Source organism: Gymnoscopelus microlampas, assembly GCF_963454915.1.
Source record: "Gymnoscopelus microlampas genome assembly, chromosome: 8".
In the NCBI taxonomy this organism is placed as follows: domain Eukaryota; kingdom Metazoa; phylum Chordata; class Actinopteri; order Myctophiformes; family Myctophidae; genus Gymnoscopelus; species Gymnoscopelus microlampas.
Window position 1 is genome coordinate 47,131,481 of NC_139945.1, and position 21,563 is coordinate 47,153,043.

General features: G+C 43.0%; 1 protein-coding gene across 2 annotated transcripts in view; it reads right to left on the reverse strand.

Annotated features, from left to right (window-relative positions):
* tpst1 (tyrosylprotein sulfotransferase 1) overlaps nt 1-21,563 on the reverse strand; it is a 51,994-nt gene that overhangs the window by 29,869 nt on the left and 562 nt on the right. For both annotated transcript variants that reach the window (XM_084064404.1, XM_084064403.1), the window contains exon 2: nt 5,802-6,851. In XM_084064404.1, the coding sequence (XP_083920530.1) occupies nt 5,802-6,658 (857 nt within the window). In that variant the 5' untranslated portion in view covers nt 6,659-6,851. The remainder of the gene's footprint in view (nt 1-5,801; nt 6,852-21,563) is intronic.

The following is a 21,563-nucleotide window of genomic DNA, read 5'->3' on the forward strand; positions in this document are numbered from 1 at the left end:
TCATAGTTTTAACCTTTTTCTCCCCTCAGCATTTTTAAATGAAATTAGTAGTATGCCAGTTATATTTATGTTAGAGCTGGGCGATATTGCAATTTAGGCATTTAGCAGATGTTCTTATCCAGAGTAAATGGCATGAAGCCTAATCAACAAACAACAGGGTAAATAGTTACATGAGTAGAGTGCGAAGAAAACAATTTAGTGCTTCAGAGAAACTAGGATACCAGAAAATCATCAAAACCTAGCATCTGTCTAAACGACATGCTAAATAAATAACATTCTTAAAATTTGAGATAAATCAAAAAACTAATCTAAATAACAAAACATATTAACAAGAAACCAACATAGACCCAATATATCAATATAATATAAACATTGTGTGATGAGATTAGATAATGTCCGGATTTTGGTTATCATATCGTGATAAAGTGAATTCTGTAGGCTGTTCTAGCTGAGTGAAACAGTAACCCTACAAACAATAAAGAAACCTTGAACCTTGGAAATATTGTGAAATTATTGCTATAGGTATTCTGTCATATATATTGTTGATATTTGATGAATTTATGAATATAAAAAAAAAATCCTGTGCACATTTCAGGCACCATGTAAACAATTAATCTGATAAAAAAGCAGCACCTCTTTCCACATAAATACCCTGACAGTAATCCTGCTTATTAGTGTGATTACACTATTGGCATCATGGCCTCAGTCGATACAGAGCAGACAAGAAAGCTAGACAGCTACCGTAAACAGTAGGGGATAAGAATGAAAGATGAGGTAGAGAGAAACGGGGGGGGGGGAAAGCATCACACACACACACACACACACACACACACGAAAAATAAAACACTTTTTTTTTTTAAACTTCAATTAATGAGGAAGTGAGTTGCTGTGTGATGTCCCGTTGTGTGGTGGAAGCTGCAGACTGGTTGGCTGCTCTACTGACGACTTCCTATTGTTTATATCATTAACGCAATGAACCAATCATTGCCAATTATTTACCCCAATTACTCTTCATCAGACTCTCAACCCAGCATCTCTGTGGTAAGAATGTGACTGTTGGTGGAATTAGCAATCAACATTTGCAAGATGGGAGGTATATGGATCTATAAATTGCAGACATCTGTGTCCGTCTGGCCGCAGGTCTGTGGAGGACGCACCAAATCTCTGGTGCCAGTTTGTTACTGTGGATACGGGTATCTCACTGGGTAGTCTAACAGCGAGTACTCTGACAACGGGTGCGAGTCTTGCATAATCAGCAGGGGCATGCGTTCCCAACTTGTGTGGTCCCCGAGTAGGCTCTATGTCAGTTTTATAAATGGTATGACAAATTCTGGATTGACAATGCTTAAACATCACCCCTCTGTCTTCAATAAATTATAAAAAATTAAGTCAGGCTCCTGTAAATAAAGGCATTAAAAACTGTATAATTAAGGATTCTTTTATTTTCCTTTTGGGTGTTATAAAGTCTATAAACTACGTAGGCCTACTGATAAATGTACGATGATGCAGCTTGCAATAAGAATCATTATGTTGGATGCAGCTGTTGTCAACTCAGCCAACTGATGACTAATTATTACCAGCACATAGTGGCTGAATATGCCAGGTTTTGTAGATGTACATGTCTCCAGAAGATGTTAAGATGAGATTTGACAACCAGTTATAAAAGAGTAGAGTAATATGTGGTGTGGTAATCATGAAGCTGTACGTTTATATAGTTTAGTAGTACATCAGCTCGGTTGTGACCAGAGAAACTTGCTCAACCAGATTAGAGGACTAAGTTCATTTCCAAACACAAGGACCATACAGTAAGGGGTGATATGATATCACACAGGTTTACAAGATACAGCAGTGTGTCTGGCTCTGACTTGCCGTGCCTAATACATTGTCTGATCCTCTTCCCCAGCTATTCCCATGACTTTATCTGCAGTGGAAGCAGAAACAGGTCCAGGCATCGGTTTCCAGGTCATAGGTCAAATTTTTTTTCTTCTTTTTCAGCAACGATCAAGGATTCAAAATTACACAAACATTTTTGTTTTGTTTTTTTAAGACAACCGGAATCAGTAAAAGTCAGTATCGGCAACTCAGACAAAAAAAACAAATTAATCAGAATTGGCCAAGAATATTCTAATTGGTGCATCTCTAAAAATTAAGCATCCGAATATTGAAATTATGTTCAAATAGCAACCTGTCGAATGAGCATCTCGATATTTGGATATATGGAGACAACTTTAAGGTCATTTCAGTACATACAGTATTATGTATTGTCGTTTAGAGTTAAGGCTCTTCTCAATCGTTTTAAAATGTTCAACAATGGCTACTCTCAAAAGTCCTGACTGAGATTGGTTTGTTAGTTTTTCCTGCTCACAGAGCATGCTGTGTGACCCCTTCATGTCTTCAGCAATCAGCATCTCATTTTAACTCATGTCAAGAACAAAGACAAATCTCTGTGCTTTTTGACATTTAACAGAACAAAGAGTTCACAGACAACATTCTAAGGAGAGCCAAAAGAGAGCCAAAAGACACAACTTTGTCAAAAAAATCCGAAATATTTTTTAAATAGCAGAAATCTGGCAGATCTGCAAGCTCACAACACGCCTTCAGCTAGTAGATCTACTATTTTTCGCTATTTGTCGTACGATAATGTATACAACAGTTGTAAGTGGTTAACTCGTGTCTAGAACAAAGACAAATCTCTCTGCTTTTTGACATTTAACAGAGCAAAGAGGTCCTTCTGCTGAAGTCACAGAGAATATTCTAAGGAGAGTCAAAAGACACAACACAAGGAGGAATAACGGAACGAAAGGAGAAAAGGAAAAGGAAAAAAAAAATTGGGGGGTGAAATATGTCTCCAATTAACATAACCAGAAAAAGTCAATTCCTCAGCACTTTCACTTGGAGAGAAAGAAAAGAGACATTTGTGATAGAAGTTTAGGGAGCAGATTGAAAAGGGAAATGTGCTCAATGGGTGCTCGTAAGCTTTTTATTAAAAGCCATGAGCCGACAATAACAACATCTGAGCCAAATGTATACAGGGGAGGTGGAGTGGGCTTCAGCGCGACGTGGCGGGAAGCATGGGGTGTTGATTTGAAGGGGAAGAAATGGGGGTGCACCCCTTGGTTTCCTCAACAACTTCTTCTAGGGACGGGGGGGGACGGGGGGGTAGTGTAGTGTGATTTAGATTTATTTTGTTGTGTTACTCTCAGGAGTCTAATGAGTGCATTCCTCAACCACATGTGGCACTGGGATTTAATTCCTAAATCGTGAGTAATGACAGAAGCATTGTATGTTTCGTGTATATTTCGAGGTGTCCGGCCAGGCGGCCACCATGTTTGAAACCGCCCCCGGCTCGATCTGTCACCATGTAAATTGTTTAAGTGCTGCTACATATTTTTTCCCTCCCATGCCATCAGCGTATTCTTCATTCCTCATCCCTCTAGGCACCCCGGCTGCGAGCCAGGCAGAAGTGGGCAAGCCCAGGCTCATTTGTATAGCGCTGGGAATGTGATATCACTCGACCCGTTCGCCGTGCTTATCTTGTGTGCGTCGTACGGACCAAAATTCCTAATAAACACCTAATATTAACTCAACCCCAATTACCTAAAGCAATGAGCCATTTAGCATATAGGCCACAGCGTTGCAGAGGTGGTATCTCATGAAAAGGAGTCATTGCCTGTTCTCATTATCAGGGTCAACATGAATACATTCATCACCGTTCAAGGCAGCAGAGGACTTCCAAGAACCAAGGCAAAGGAACCTCCATTCTTGTGTGGAAAATGGCAGGTAAGTTAACCTTCACTGAACATCAGCAGAATGACACTGCTAGGCCCAGTGACGCATGGTGTGTTAGTGTGTTCTCGGTAAATGGGAATGAAACCGTGGGGTGATTTTTATGGCAGGGCTAGGGCTGTCACGATCATGAAACTTTACTTGACTTTACTACAATTAATGGTCTCACAATTAATTGTGAGACCATATGACCAATAAAGAAATGTCTGACATATTTAATAACTTTATACTTTCATTTTCTTTTATACAGTGGGAATAGCAGATATACAAGCTCACAACGCGTTGAGTTGCAATGCGTTGTGAGCTTGTACATGTGCCATTTATGCTTAAAAAGAAAAACTATAAGACCACCAGCCTATGGTTTCATAGGCAGGGTTGAGCTGTAGGGGGTACGGGGGGGTACGGCGTACCCTTAGTTCTGACACTGTGGGAGCTGGGGGCGCGCGTGCACGCACCGTCAGCGGCGGTCTTTAACGCCTTAAAGTTTAAAAACAATAGCCTCTCAAGGTTCGCGCCGTCAGTGGCGAGCCGTTCTCAATAGCGTCTACCTGGCTGCTTTGCATAACATTAGGCTACTCGAGAAAAGACACGGACTTGAATTGAATGTGTTACATTCCTCTCACAATGACAGACAACATCTCTGCACTGCAAGGTGTGAAGGGGAGGATCGCTTAGCAGAGGACCCAGTTCTCTGAGACAAGACAAAGACAAGTTGTCTGATTATTTTAAGTAGGCCTTCTTATGTGTGGGTGAGCCTATGTAAAGGGATTTTATATAAAATTAAAAGGAAAATACAATAATTAATTTGAAACAAAAATAAAAACAACAAATTAACAATGCAACAATACAACAAAATAATAAGACATATGATTACATTAATAATCACATGTTGAATACAGTATTTCAACTAGCACTGAGCTGAGTGGCTATGTGCGCGCACGTGCGCGCGCGCGACGCCATAAAATACAGTACCCTTAGTTAAAAAATCCACAGCTCACCACTGTTCATAGGGTAACCTTCACTAAACAATGATCTGTGAACAAACAATGTGACAGGGCTTGACGCAGTGATGCATGGCGTGTCCTCGTCATTAAGGTACCCACTTTTCAGTAGAGGCTGCAACTGATGGCATAAAGGTTTGTCTTAAAGTGGCACAGAGGTCACTGACCCCTGGTTTACAGGGCTGTTTTCTGATATGTGTAAACTAATTTATAAGATGGTGGATCAAGATATTAAATAATCGCTTAATGAGAAAAATCTATGCACTAGTGATTCTCTCAAAAATCTAAACTGTATGAATAGTTTGTCTGAGCTTGTTTTGTCTCTTGATTGTGTAACATTTGATGTCTAGCTAATAGCTATGCCTGAATTTTTCACAGTCACAGGATTTAACTTTCTGGGATTAAGAAATTATGTGAAATCTGTTCTGGGGAGAAACTTTTTTCCTTGTCACTTGACTTAGCAACTAACTATCTGCATCGGGAAACAGTGTTTTTACTCATAAAAATGATGTGTAGCCTGCGAGCTAGTTCAGGCAGATGCGTACACTCGAGAGGTTTACAGTCATGTGCAGCTCTACAGTATGTGGGAGATGTACTGTATGTGACGTGTCAAGCAGCTGATCAATTGGCGGTCTACTTAAGCACACCTGATTCATTGCACTTCCTCCTGTTGTCAGTGTTGCCACTGATGTTGTATGTGCTTTGTCTGCTCCCACCACCACCCCAGCAGGCTCTGCTTCCCCTAGCAGTTCCGTTTCCCCTGGGGGGTTTGTTATAGATATATATCTCCCTGCTCTTAAATGGCTGTCTGCTAATGTGCTGAGCAGGGAGAAATGTATAGCAGAGCCTGAATGCCAAGATCAAATATAATATTCACACTTTTTCACTAATTTACATTTTATAAATAAAATGTTCTCAAGCTATTATTGGTCTCAATCTATTAGTGAGTTATCCGACTTTCTTTAAAAACATAATATCAGGACTTCATGGTTGGGATTTGTCAGCATTACTTACTTGGAAAGAGATACTCCTCCCGCTTTTCCGATAAGCTCTTCGTGGTGGAGCACGGCATCGTTCCAAGGAATGTCAAGGAAGTTCAGCAGCGTCCTCATCCACTTCTCGGGATGCAGGACAAGCTGTTCGTAGTGCATGGGCAGGCACTTATCTGCTGCCTCCAGGCACTGAGTGTACATGGTCTCTATGGCCCGATTCCACTTGGTCAGACAATCCCGGTAGCTGCCCAGGTCGAAGCCAGCGATGGTCACCTTCCGGGAGATCATAGAGTGGACCGAGGCACGTCCGTCACGGATCATGAGCACAAACTTGGCACTGGGGAATATCTTGGCCAGGTAGGACAGTGACTTGAGCGCGAAGGGGTCCTTGTTGCAGAGGAAGTTGGCCGGCTCGCCGTGTTTGACGATGATCTCCAACAGGAAGGCCTGCATGGCGGCATCCAGAACCTCGTCCGTCACGCCGGCCTCATCCAGGCGCATCTTCTCCCTGCCCGAGCGGCTCCACATCTGTTTCATGGCCAGGATGCGCGGGATGACGCGTGTCTCCTCGCCACAGCGGACCTCCGGGTGGGCGTCCAGCATGGCGCGCATCAGCGTGGTCCCGCTGCGGGGAACACCCCCAATGAAGATGAGCGGCATGTCCTTGTTGTAAATGAAAGGGGTGCTGAGGTTCTGGCCTGTCCGCAGGGTGGTCCGCATGCTGCCTCCGAGTGCCGACAGTGGAAGCACACCGCCCGGGTGGCTGCGCTCTTCTATGCGATGGTGGCACTCCATGGCATGACGGCCTAGGTAGAACACAGTGATGGAACTGATGACCAGGCAAGCCACCAGAAGGTTCTGCTTCAACTTCCCGATCATCGTGCAGGCCGAAGGTGGGGCAGGCAGACGTACTAGGGGTACCAGGGGCAGTTAAGGGGAGGAGGGGGGGTGGAGGAGGGGGGTGATGGGGGAGCAATGGAGAATAACTTCCTTCAAGGTAGGCTGCTGGGGACCTGGCGGGGATTGAGTTCCCTGGTGCACAGCGGTTGCCGGGTTTCCTGCTCCATGGGGCCTGAAGGATAACACAAAACAGAGATACGCATTTAGCAATAATGTATAATAACTTGCAACATTCATGTCCTTTCTTTCTCCTGCAAAGTTAAAAGCAAAAAGTAACTGACATGACAAAAGATTTTTAAGCAGTTCTATGTTGATAAATGCCATGCCACTCTGCTGCTACAGTATTATAGTACACACACGCAAATCTACAGAGAGAGAGGAGTCAGATAAACCAAGTAATCAGCACATTCCCTCCTATCGGACTGGCCTTTTGATCTCAAGCCAACCAGACTTTGCAGCCCTGCAGCAGAGAAGAAAAAAACGCCTTGCATCGTGGAGTTGTTGTAAAACCTCTACAGGCTCAATTATGGTCAGGGAGTCAACCCAGTCCAGACCACTTGAATGAACTCTACCCCTGAGGGGGATTCAAAAACTAATGTGAGACACTCGGCTCACTGGATGATAAGCAGAGTGTAAGAATCCCTGAAGACGCAAAGAAATCCAATGTGCAACAAGTGCAGCAGCAGCTCCTAGAAGTTCATTTATCCAGGCGGAGCTCTATTTCTCAACCATCCTGACGGCACATTGCTTATCTGTGACAGGAATGAGCCCTTAAGTCTTTCAGCCTCTAATTTGGCCATGGGCGAGCATACAAACGTCTGGTGAAAGCGCAGGCGGTGTACAACACACATCATACACACACCGCAAATAAAAGCCTCCACAACACTTGGCTGAGGGTCTCTCTGCTGCTGTTGCATCCTGCTGGGGAACCAGCGGCTGCTGGCTCAGTAGAGGCCTGTTTGTTGGGAGGTTTGTGCTGGGACAACTTTCTCTTGACCTGGTCAGTCACCCTGCTGAACACATGGTCGGGTTAGGGGAGTGTCAATGCGTCAATGCGTGCGTGCGTGCGTGGGTGTGTGTGTGCATGCGTGAGGTGGGGTTGAAGAAGGGTGAAGGAGAAGACGGATGATGGAGTCACAGCAGGGCAACACACAGCTGGAGTCCTCATCATGCTGCACTCATGCAAGCCGCTGCCAAGTGCCAACAACTCTTAGTTTTAGCAGAGAAAAACTGAGGTGTGTGTGTGTCCCACCCCAGTTTTAGCAGAGAAAAACTGGTGTGTGTGTGTGTGTGTGTGTGTGTGTGTGTGTGTGTGTGTGTGTGTGTGTGTGTGTGTGTGTGTGTGTGTGTGTGTGTGTGTGTGTGTGTGTGTGTGTGTGTGTGTGTGTGTGTGTGTGTGTGTGTGTGTGTGTGTGTGCGCGTCCGTCCCACCACAGTTTTAGCAGAGAAAAACTGGGATGTGCCCCCCCCCCCCGTCTCCACCCCTTCTTCCTCACTCATGGGCTGCCTACAGTAAAGGGCTGTGACTGTGACTTTTGATCTGCATTAGCCTCTATGCACAAAAAAAAGAAAAACATTCCTAAGCTCATAATCAGGCCCCGCCTGCAGCTCAACCAGCTTGCCTGCGCTCCACATAAAAAAATGCACAGACCTGACTGCACCGTTCAGGGTTCAAACCAGGCTCACTGCCTCTGTGGCATATCGTTGCTGTCGGGTGTAAACCTTGTATGTCCAAGATGGTGATTGGTGACTTTTCAGGAAATGGAAAAAAGAACAGGTGGATGGATCCAATGCAGTTGTTTCAATATTCATAAACCCCACAGACACCACTTTCACTATAAAACATTTTCAAAAGTAGAAACAAATGGCCGATCTACAAGCTCACAACGCGTCGAATTCATTGCTTCACGTTGTGAGCTTGTAGATTGGCTATTTTTGTGTGATACGGTGTTTTTTGACGAATTAGCGCCTTAATTAACGGAAGAAGAAAGCAAGTTGAATTAGGGAGATACAAGGTTTCTGCCCAACAGCGACGATATTCTTTCTAAACTGTTGTGTACTGTCAAATGAAGCAACATAATCACATTTACCCAGGTATTGGCCTCTTAGTTGGTATAGTTTAATTAGGTTTGATTTAATCTAGGCAGTGGAACATGTTTGTGAGCTTTGAAAATGTAACTGTGTACGTGATAACAGCAACAGGGAACCTGTTATGTGCTGTGTGGGAACAAAAGGAGTATGACATCATCAACGGGTCATGGTGAGGTGATCATGATGTTCCGCCTCCCTACAGCCTCTGATGTTTGTTTGAATGACTGACGTTGTTGTTGCTTGACGTCAACTCAGCCAGGAACCCTGGCAATGGACTGCTTTACTGCGCACACACACAAAGGAGTGCTTGAGCAGGCACTGCATGACACACACACACACACACACACACACACACACACACACACACACACACACACACACACACACACACACACACACACACACACACACACACACACACACACACACACACACACACACACACACACACACACACACACACACACACACACACACACACACACACACACACACGATGATGCCAGATACAAGCTCACCTTTCATAACAACAGTGTTGGGAAGCGTGCAGAGGAAACAAACACTCTGCCATGCCAAAACGTGAAGCAGGACCACAAACTTGGATCTTATGTAAATGAAAAGGATTCTCACTGACTCACTCTCTACTAGTTTAGTTTAGTTTACTGCACAATATAGAGGATACAAGTACATAGTTACGGTGCAGAGTCCTTGTTAAACACACACCTCAAGAAGGTTGCAGCATATTTAAAGGGTAAGACCACTTTGGTAGAGGTTTGGGTTGTGTAGTAACCTTGCCATGATGTAACTCCAAAGGTGGGCAAGAAATCAAAAATAATTGCTCCATTGATTAGAAATTGATAATTCAAAATATGCTCCTCATTGACTTACATTGTACGGTAAAACAGCTCTCAAAGTCACTCTTTTAGCACATAAATGAACCCAAACATAGCTGATTCAGACAATATAGAGCATCATCAAACCCAGTACTGTTTGTTTTTTTAATAAAAATGTCAACTTCCTGTTGATTTTACTATTTGAAGATCTGGATCCGGATCCGCCGACCCAGTCCGGGTTTTCTACTTATTAAAAATGGCAAAATCAACAGGAAGTTGACATTTTGATTTAAAAGAAAAACAGTACTGGGTTTGGTGATGTTCTATATTGTCTGAATCAACTTTGTTTGCGTTCGTTTTTGTGCTAAAAGAGTGACTTTGAGAGCAGTTTTACCGTATAATGTAAGTCAATGAGGAGCATATTTTGAATTATCAATTTCTAATCAATGGAGCAATTATTTTTGATTTCTTGCCCACATTTGGAGTTACATCATGGCAAGGTAACTACACAACCCAAACCTCTACCAAAGTGGTCTTGCCCTTAAAACAACTGTTTCTTCCCGGGGGCAATGAGCCTGGGACGAACCAATATGCTGACCAAATCTCTTGCTCACTACTACCTTGTTCAGGGTTTTAGAGCTTTAATTACACACTTGGCTCCTAGAGAAGATTAGAGAAGACCTTATTACAGAGCAGCATCCAAGGAAGTCAGAGGATGTGTGATAAGAGAGAGAGAGCGAGAGAAAGAAAGAGAGAGAGATGGGAGGGCGGCATGTCGCAAGCTTCTCAAGGTCGTCACAGAGATACTAAGGAGGCTATGTTTAGAACAGAGATTCCCAACCTGTGGGCCGGGGCCCGCTGGTCGGCCATGAGGATATTGCAAGTGGGCCCCCAAATAATTGGAAAAACACTAAGATGTTAATGATAATATAACATTAATATTGACCACCACACACACACACACACACACGTTGAAGATGCCATGCAACATTAATCTGTGGTGATTAAGTTTGATTCTTTTAGAATGAATGCCTCCTCCTCCAGATTATTGGGAAATTAATAAAATGGTAGCGGTCACGTATTGTAGCCAATAGCAATACATTGACAGTGTTTTGTCGAACATGGATTTAGTTTTTCATGTCATCTCACCCACTCATGTAATTCACACGAGAGAGAGAGAGAGAGAGAGTGCGACCCACGGTTGCCATAACTGTGCTTAAATAACAAAAGTCAAGTAATTATTTTCTAACAGCTTGTTTCATTCAGCACTGTTAGCTTCTCCTAGGTCCTGCCATCACAGAGAAGAGGAATATGGAAAAATACACAATGGCTGGGGAACTGGGAGTAGGAAATTCAGTGGTGAGGCATTCCGATGGCATCAGAGTCGACAGCCTGAATTACAACTGTGGTTAAGCCTTGGTGAGGTCTCACGTTACACCTTTCATTGGGGTTGAAATAAAGAATATGTTAGTGTTAAATTAAATGAGGCTCTTCACTCCTGTTACTGATACTGTCTCCTCCTCACAGGATAATTTTCCATTGATCTGTTGGGGGGGGGGGGGGTGTTAGGGTAGTCTCCACGGGACAGTGCTGAAATCAGACCACATCAACACTTAATAACACAGGAGGGCTCTACACTGTGCAAGGCCCTGATGGAAAAGACGTAAAGGGTTTTGCATTAGTGAACAGGAAAAAGGGGAGGGGTAGAGTTTGAAGGGATTTGTTTTTATCTCACCAACTCATTCCTTTGCAGTTTGTGTGAGTACAAGCAAGGTCAGACATGTGTTTGTATGAAGTGCTCTGCTCCCCAGTGATTAATGGCTAAATCATCACTAGTGTGTTCTAAAAACGACGGTAACAGGAGGGGTTCTACACTTTGTCGTATGATGGTGTCAATAGCTGATCTACATCACAACGTGTCGCATAGTGGAATGTTGTGAACTCGTAAATGTGCTATTTTCACCATTTTGATTTTAGAATCGTATTTATTTTTTACTTTTAACATTTTGAAAGTGGTTAATCACTAATCAGTGTTATTGAAAGTACAAGCAGTTTCACGTTTAGGTCTTTTCTCTAATGAACCCTTTCTAACCGACCACCTACACACACACACAAACAGACAGAGTACTCTAGTAGTCTCTGGTGAAGAACCGTTTCAGACCTGTGCTCTGTCAAGAACCTTCCCTTGTGTGACAGCTGGTTCAATCAGCTGAACAGTGACGGTTAACCTGGACATGACCTTTGCACCCACACATGGGGTATGCTCCACGCTGTGAACAAAGGCCAAGGACTCAAGCCAGGCAGGCCCCAACCCAACAACACACAAAGAGAAAACAACTGACACTTCACTTATCTTCCCCGATGAGGAATCATCACAGTTGGAGGCTGAGCGATGCAAAGATGAAACCAGATGAAACCAGTGGCAAAGTTATCAGTGCATATTAATGAGTGTAAAGATGGAGTGTCTCTGTGTGTCAAACAATGTCTATTTTTATAAAATGTTCCATTTTAATACATTTTGACACTCTTATCAGTTAAATTAACACTGCAGATTTTACAGTGTAATGTGTGAATTTCTGAATCTTAAACGGGTTGTGCCCCTGCCTCCAGGCTGCATCGGTAGAGATTACAGGACGAGCACACAGGAGAAAAGAGCAAAAATAGGCAGAGTCAGAGTGCTCCACCTTTATTTGCACAAACATAGGGTCAGCCTGGCGTTCCCAGTGGGCTTTCATTTGCTTATACACACATCAAAATGTTTACGGCATGTAGTGAGCTAGTCTGGTTGACAGACTGGATTGTGTGGCATTATAGCCAAAAGGTCTATACTGTAAAATGAGTGTTACATTTTTACACCCTCAGAGTTACAAACGGATAAATTAACATTGATAATTTTACTGTGTATGGTATAACTCAGGACAAGAAGAGACCCTGATCCACTAAATGTTTACACAAAGAATAAACCTCAGCAGACAAACAATGCATTGGATTTCTGATGTTTTTTTTCACCATGTCAGGTTTTGTTGAATTCTTGTTGTTTCAAGAATGTGTTGTATTATAGCTCCCTGGCTATGATATACTGCAAGTCCAAATGCTGTCAATTATCAGTCGATCTGTGCTCCTGTGCTCTATAATCAGAGGTCTTCAACAGGGGGTCCGGGACCCCTAGGGGGTCCGCCAAATCTTTGTGTGATAGAAACTTGTTTTTAGTTTTTTTACATTAACCACTTCAACCCCATAGCATCCCTATTCTGCACATTAGCCAAAAATAGCAGATCTACAAGCTCACAATGCCTCCCTGGTTCATCTCTCTCTCAGCTAAGGGGTCCGTGGCGTGAAAAAACGTTGAAGACCCCTGCTCTATATAGATCTGTTCCTCCTGTGCTTAGGGATGTCCCGATCACGTTTTTTTGCTCCCGATCCGATCCCGATCTTTTGATTTTGAGTATTTGCCGATCCCGATCTTTCCCGATCCGATCTTTTCATTAAAAAAAATATATATTATAATTTATGCATGTAGAATTTATTTTTATCATTTATTTTGTAGCAATAAAAGACAATATGTCTCAAAACACTGGCTGACAGTTGAATTATTGCCAACAAAATAAATGTTAATTAAAGAAATGAAGACAAATACTGAATCTCTGAACATTGGCTTGCAGTTATCGCACATAGCCAAAATACAATAATAATATTAGACTTGTCATTCAGGATGGAAAATAAAGTTGTCATTTTGGGGAGAAGTGGAACTTAGAAGTCATTTAAGTTTAGCGTGAGGGAGAGGGTCTACTCTGATTACTACAGCAGGGGTCCCCAAGGTTTTTTAGGTCAAGGACCCCTTAGCTAAGGGAGAGATGAAGCAGGGACCCCCAATACATATTGTATAACATTTGTGTTGCAGATTAAACCTTTTCATAGATTTTATAGATAGCTCCATAGACTTGTTTAACAGCACTGTCATCAGTGTATTTATCAGACATGTCAAACTCTCAGTACTTAGTAAAGTTGAGCCTAGGCTCTGTACTTGGTCTGCTCTTTTCCCCTCTACCTCTTCTAAAGTTCCCCTCAGAATATAGGGATATTAGGTTTCATGTGGTTAATGTAAATAAAATAAAAAGGTCCTATCACGCAAAGATTTGGAGACCCCCCTGTAGTAACTCTGAGAACCCCCCAGGGGTCCCCGACCCCCTGTTGAAGACCCCTGCTCTACAGGGAATTACTTGATATCTACACCAGGGGTCTTCAACAGGGGGTCTGGGGGGGTCCTCAGAGTTACTACAGGGGGTCCCCCAAATCTTTGTGTGATATGATTATTTGTTTTTACATTAACCACTTGAACCCTAGCATCGCTTTTCTGAGGAGAACTTTAGCCAAAAATAGCAGATCTACAAGCTCACAACGCCTCGCGCTGCGAGGCATTGTGAGCTTGTAGATCGGCTATTTTTGGCAAAGAGTTATACAGTAGGTGTGTAGAGGGAAAAAAAAGCAGCAAAAGCTTATCTGAAACACAATTATATACAATATAGAGTAGGGGTTCCCTGCTTCATCTCTCTCTCAGCTAGGGGGTCCTTGGCCTGAAAACGTTGAAGACCCCTGATCTACACTACAGAAAACATTCAGTTGGACATTAAACACACACACACACACACACACACACACACACACACACACACACACACACACACACACACACACACACACACACACACACACACACACACACACACACACACACACACACACACACACACACACACACAGCTGACATTAATTAGTGATGTTGATTGCTATGTGGTCAAATGCGCATATAGCCTCAACGAGCCATCATGCGCATTTGTGTTGAAAACGCATCGCATCTGATCACTATTATCTAATCCAAGGAAGTTGGAGCAACTCTCTAAAATGGTGGATTTTAGTTTGGCTGGTCAATTTGAAATGACAACAGCAACAAAGGTTAGTAGTAGACTATTAGCCCCATATAGTACCTCTCCCTCCGCTATGTAGCTCCGAGATGAGGTCCTATATCGTTCTCTGCCGTTCGGCTGAAAAATGTCCGCACATTTGCCACTTTACATGTTTCTTACCCCTTTCTGCACATCCGATCCAAAAAGTGAAAGTATTCTGAAATGATCACAGATGTTTGAAATTTTAACTCACCATAAAATCTAACAAACGAGTTGAAAAAAGCACTTTATTCGCCTCTCTCCTCAGCCGGTTCAATAATATTATGCATTAGAAGATGCAATTCAACATTTGACCAGTAGGGGAATCAGTAATGTTATCTCTATGGGCGCAACTCTTGCGCAATGTCTTAAAAACATGTAACCGGCGGAGGAGAGAGGCGAATAAAGTGCTTTTTTCAACTCGTTTGTTAGATTTTATGGTGAGTTAAAATTTCAAACATCTGTGATCATTTCAGAATACCTTTACTTTTTGGATACGATGTGCAGAAAGGGGTAAGAAACATGTAAAGTGGCAAATGTGCGGACATTTTTCAGCCGAACGGCAGAGAACGATATGGAACCTCATCTCGGAGCTATACAGCGGAGGGTGAGGTTCCGATTGGAGCTAGTAGACTATTTGAGATGTAAGATGATCAGTTATTATTCCAGTGGTCTATCCAAGATGTTTTAAAACGTTGACGACCAGCGCTACGCCTCCTGTGTGCGTGTGCGTGTGCGTGTGTGTGTGTGCGCGCGCGCGTGGAGAGGGGAGGGCTGGAGAGCTCAGCCTGCAGATACAACACGTTTACAGACAGAGACGAGAGAGACTTCTCATTACGAGGTGTTTTACCGAGGGAGAACACTTCTCCATATGACGCTGTTAATGATGACTTTAAGAACGTTAAATACAATAATACAAATATTTTATTAATAAAATATTTTAAAAAAATATGAATATTTTTTAATTTATTTTTTATTCCCGATCCCCGATCTTTTTTTGCCGATTCCGATCTTTTGAAAATGACGTGATCGGCCCCGATCCCCGATCACGTGATCGGGACATCCCTACCTGTGCTCTATCTGTGAGTATCTCTCTCCATTCACTTTCATTGTATGATGAAACAGGTCTCGAACAGACATGTAGGAACAAATGTGAACAAAGCGGATGAATTTGGAAAAAGATCTGGTATTACACTGAAAACTGACGCATCATCTGTCGGATTCTGTGACATTAGTGTTGTCAAAGCAGTATCCACAGCAGAGGATACCAATGAGGATGAATAGAACATGAACAGGCACTTAACAGGCACTTCATTTTTATTTTATACATTGGCAGAATCCAGCTTTGTTCACATTTGTTTATAAGCATGAGACCTGATTCAAGTGAATGGAGAGAGTGAAATTCCCACAGAGCAGAGGAGCAACTGATAAAGACGATCAACAATATTTGGTCTTACTGTATATCGTGGCCAGGTAGCTATACAACCCAGGGTTCTGCCAAAGGTCAACATCACTTTAATAAAACAGAATAGCTGGCTCTTTTCACACCAGACACAGATGTGAGAAGCAGAGGATGAAAAGTGCAGAAAAACTCAATAGCAGGGGTGAGCTGCTTTATCATGTGGGGTCAGTATCTAGCTAGCACTAATGGCTATGGATTAGCCTGCTCAGAACCATTAGGCCTACATAAGACTGATCTTGTCTGGACTTCCCCCCTCTCCAACATCTGACAAAATACACATTTTGAGGCTCAGTAGAAGCTGTAAATGGCCCAAGCTAAGACTTAAAACGTTAGAGAATGTGTCATCTTGGCCCTTCTTCCTCAGGGGACACACTCATTCTGTATTGGGATATCACGTTACAACCATTTCCATTTTAAATGGAAGCAACAGCTCGCTTGCTCAACTGAAAGGTCAGCACTACCGAAAAACCATTAGCTCCATTTGCCTCAGAAGTGCTGCCTCTGATGAGAAGTTTCCTCTCACCCGCAACTAAGCAACCAAGTGCATCCATGTCAAAGGGGACACCAATTGGAAAATAGGCCTTGCATCAGTAAAGACAACTTTCACGAACATCAACACAAGTCCAAAAAAAGTTAAGCTGTTATCCCGACTCTGGGAAATGCTGTTTGGCCCTGAGCTCCTAGAATAAAAGAAAAACGATATAACCGGAGTGGGCCGACATTAATCATAGCAGGCATTTCAATCACACAGCTCCTAAACCACGGGCACACCAGCAATGACCCAGGTGTCTCTCCATTAGCATCTCCTGATGAATGGCGGGGGCTTCGTTCTGCCTTCGTCCTCTCCCCACACCCAGCTACCGCACATCAAGCCTTATTAATCATCATCATCATTTCCAAATGAGATACCGTAGCGGCGCCGGCCTGCATGCCACCGCCGCATCGGCTGAGAAGCTGTCAGACAGCGGTCATAGCAGGGGACACACCTGGCCTCATCCAAGATTCAAGATTCCAAACCATGGACTTCTACTCTTGGCTGAACATACCAGCAGACCCCCCCCCAAAAAAACATTAAAAACACAAGCTTTTAACTACAGTTGCCCACTGTCCCCTTTACTTAAACAACAACAACAGGAAGCCTTCAAGTGAGGAATAAAGGAGGAAGAGAGTAAGACTGAGACTAAAATATAATATACAAATATACTGACGTTGTTGTCAGGATTTGTCTTCTAGGCACCAAAACACTGGACATGTATGTTTAAACACAGCAGAACATGTTTATTTAAGGCATCCTCAATATATACACTGTAATATACTACCGGTATACACCTGTCTGTCTGTCTGTCTGTCTGTCTGTCTGTCTGTCTGTATACACACACACACACACACACACACACACACACACACACACACACACACACACACACACACACACACACACACACACACACACACACACACACACACACACACACACACACACACACACACACACGTTTCGTTTTCTTCGATCTTTTGAGTCAGACAACAAACCAGACTGCTGCCACAAGTCTCATTTATACAGAGCATTATAATTTTTCAGAGCTTCCGTCTGCAGCCCACCCCACCCCCCGGGGTAACTCCCAGAACACTTTGTCTCAGGTGATGGTGACAAACAACTAAAGAAAAAGAACACTGCGAGTCCATACTAGAATAATATGACACAAGACGTCATCAAGTACAAATGACTTTCATGTTTTCAAGATAAGAATGTTGCTACAGCAGGGTTTCCTGTAGGAAGAAATCATAGTCTAGGTGCTACTGGACGGGTGTGCCTGCGCACATAGGGGCTGAACAATATGAACACAATTTCATACCCAATAGTTATGCCAAATATCTCAATGGCGACATAATAAATATATTTTTGTATTATTATTATTATTATAATTATAATAATATGAGTATGGGTTTGCACTTATTTCATATTTTTTGGCAACAGTGAAAACGAATATATTCTTTAAAAAAGAAAAGCATATTACAGTGAATTATGCTTTTATTTGAAACATTTACTGACATTTAGTCTCTGTGCTGACCAATTCAGTGGTGTGCCTAGACTGAACTGGTCTGGCGGAATCCCTGTACATGGGACCAGATAGCCAAGTGGCTAGGGCACATACCACATGGGTCTGCCTGACTGTGAGTCAGCTTTTCGATTCCCAGACAGATAAATGTGACATGCAGCAAAGGTGCTGCATGTCACTCCCCTACTCTCTCTCCATGCTTCCTGTCTCTCTCCACTGTAACTGTCAAAACAACAAAAAGTTTGTTACTACATACTAATTAGTGACATCAACTTGTTTTATTGGAATCAAAGCCTGTACATTCTTGGCCGTCCATGGCACATCATTGAACACCACCGTCTACTCTAAAACAATGAGCAAGACATATTCCATACTGGCAGCATTTCATTCCTCATCTGAGGTAAGTCCCAGTCTTTTCAGTGTACTTTATCGTAACGTACCACAACCTAGCGCCCCAGTGTGTATGTGTATATGTATGTTTAGACTTGTATAAAACACATTGTAACTATGTGTTGTGAGAGTTTGTGCACAGTGGAAACCAATTCACTGTGTACCGATATCATTGTAGGATGTGACCTGTCCTTGTGATTATCAACTCTATCCCAAACTGTACAAGTGTGGAGGGCCATGAATAGAAGTTTTTTTTTTAAATATACCAGGTCAATATGAATAGCCTAAGACCAGACCATCAAGAGGAAGCTGGCCCCAGGCCTCGATCAACATTCCTTCTGAGCCAGATTGGATACATAACAGATGCCAGGAAAGGGAAATAGTCTGCATATATAGTGTCTTTATCCAAAAGTGCTTTAATGTTAGTTACATTCCCCCTTTACACACGGATGGTGGGCTACCACCATACAAACCAGGCTCAGTGCTTATTGAGAGCTGTTAGTCGGTTAAGCATGTTGCTTAAGGACACTTCAAAGCCATGAGGAGCCGGGGATCGAACCGGCCACTCTACCTCCTGAGCCACTGCTGCCCCAGAACAATGACTTCCAGCAGACCACACTTGGGGTTCCACTTTTATAACTGGCCATGATGTGCAAGAGAACGAACTGCTTGAGCTCAGCAGGAGGACAGCTGAATATAATAATTGTGATGCAGCAGCGGGTGTTTTTTCAGACCAGGAAATGAGGTCGACAGTGCCAGAGACTAACCGCCTCAGCTCAGCCTCAGCCCCTGCAGCTGTGAAGATAACTAACCCACTGGTGTCTAGCTGAGAGAGAGACCCACTAGTGTCTATCTGAGAGAGAAAGAGAAAGAGAGAAAGAGAGAGAGAGAGACCCACTAGTGTCTAGCTGAGAGAGAGAGATAGATAGAGAGACACTAGTGTCTAGCTGAAAGAGAGAGAGAGAGACCCGCTGGTGTCTAGCTGAGAGAGAGAGAAATATCTGAATTAAACTGGACTTGTGTTTTTGTAGAGACCACCTGCAGTGCACAGAGCAGCAGATGTGTGTTTGGGAACCAAGTCACTGACTGCCACCGGTCTGCTCACACTGCCAGCCGTTGTGAACAGTATTCATAGCACTTCTCTGACAGCTCTGTCCTTTTTATAGCGAGTTTCTCAATGCAGTCGTAGGAGGCCTACTACTCTGGCGGGCCCTGCAGCTTCCCTTTGAAGAGCACAGAGAAGAGAAGAGCATTTCTTTGATGGAACAGCCAAGTATCTCTACAACATTTCTTCTTGTTATTGCGGCATAAAACTGTCAGACAGACGCATCATGGACACATAAGACAATCAACGCAGTGCTGATGTGAAACCTCCAGCCTCAGATGAAGCTGAAAGAGTCGATGAAAGATAGCAGAACCAATAGAGATAATGGGAACAGTGTGAAGGCGTTATTGGCTCATTTTAGTTCCAACAAAATAACTGCTATCTGGTAGGGTAACAGACCCCCTGGCCCTGCCTAGACCAGTGGTTCCCAAACTTTTTAGCTCGAGACCCAAAGGAGAAATTTGTCTCCCCAGGACCCAAACTAGTGAAAATAGCAGATCTACAAGCTCCTAACATGCGACGCCTTAGGAGCTTGTAGATCAGCTATTTCCACTACTTCTTAAACATTTGTTTTCCAATTTATGGAATTTCTTAGATTTTTATTATATTGTAGCGAGTCGACCCCGCAAAACACCCAGACATAACTTGCTCCTACGAGGGAACTCGCTCTCTTGGCGTTACCTGCCGGTCTGCCAAGCTGGAGGCCGGCGTTCGTGTCCAGCTCGGGTTGCGAAACGTTACATTGGTGTCAGAAGTGGGATGAGGACGGTGGAGCGTGCCCTTGCGTGAGGGACGTAAGGGAGTCAAGAGTGAAGTCTCGAGGGCACACTTCTGAAAGGAGGGGCTAGTGTAGTGACCCCACAAAAAACCTGGCCGTAACTTGCTCCTTTAACCCTTTAAGACCTGGAACGCATCTGTGTCATTTTTAGATTTGAGCTAAAAAGTATTGTTTTACACTTGGGCTATTCAAAAATACCAGATATACAAGCTCATAGCGCGCCACAGAGTGCCGCGCTATGAGCTTGTAGATCTGCTATTTTTGAAAAATCATGAAAATCAGGCAAACCTTTGAATATATAATTTTTAAAGCGAACATTTTTAACTCAAATCTTTGCTTCTGGGGGTCCCTGGAACATTTTTTTTAAGATGGGGGTCCACAGCTAAATACATTATTTTGGGGGTCCTTGACATGAAAAAGTTTGAGCACCACTGATATAGAAACATACGTTTTGAGAATACTTAGGAGACATGTAGAATCGGCTTCAGGTCTTAATGGGTCAAGGGAGCTCTCTCTCTCGACGTTGCTTGTTACCTGCCGGCCGGTCTGCTGAGCTGGAGGCCAGGGTTCGTCTCCAGCTCAGGTCGCAAAACGTTACAATACATTTGTTTTATTTATTACATTATTTTCAAAAAAATGTTTCCAATTGAATATATATATATATATATATATATATATATATATATATATATATATATAATGTTTTTGAAATACTAATAATTAAAACAAAATGTATAGGAGACAAAAATAAAGGGATATTTATTTGATCGTGACCCACAAAAAAGGACCTGCAACCCACAAATGGGTCCCGACACAGTGTTTAGGAAACACTACCCTAGAAGACCCCCTTCCCCACCCCACACATACACTACACAAGGAGTAGGCTAGTAGGCTACAACTGGATGAAGTCGAGACATTTCTTCTAACTGCATAAAATTAGGCCTACAATACATACATTAGAAGGAGAAAAAAAACGCGAGTGTGTTGTTGACAAGCGGAAATTTCTTATTTTATTTTTTAACACAACACACATCGATCGGTCACACGCGCAGTCTGACATGTATAGTTTAGCCATGGTTCACATGACGCTTGTATATATGACAGTCATGTTTCAGGGCTAATGTATAGTTATGATATGGGGACAGAAACCGGTTGCCATCATCACCTGAGCCCAGATCAACCTTTCCTATACCATCATTCCACGATGCCACATGCCATAACA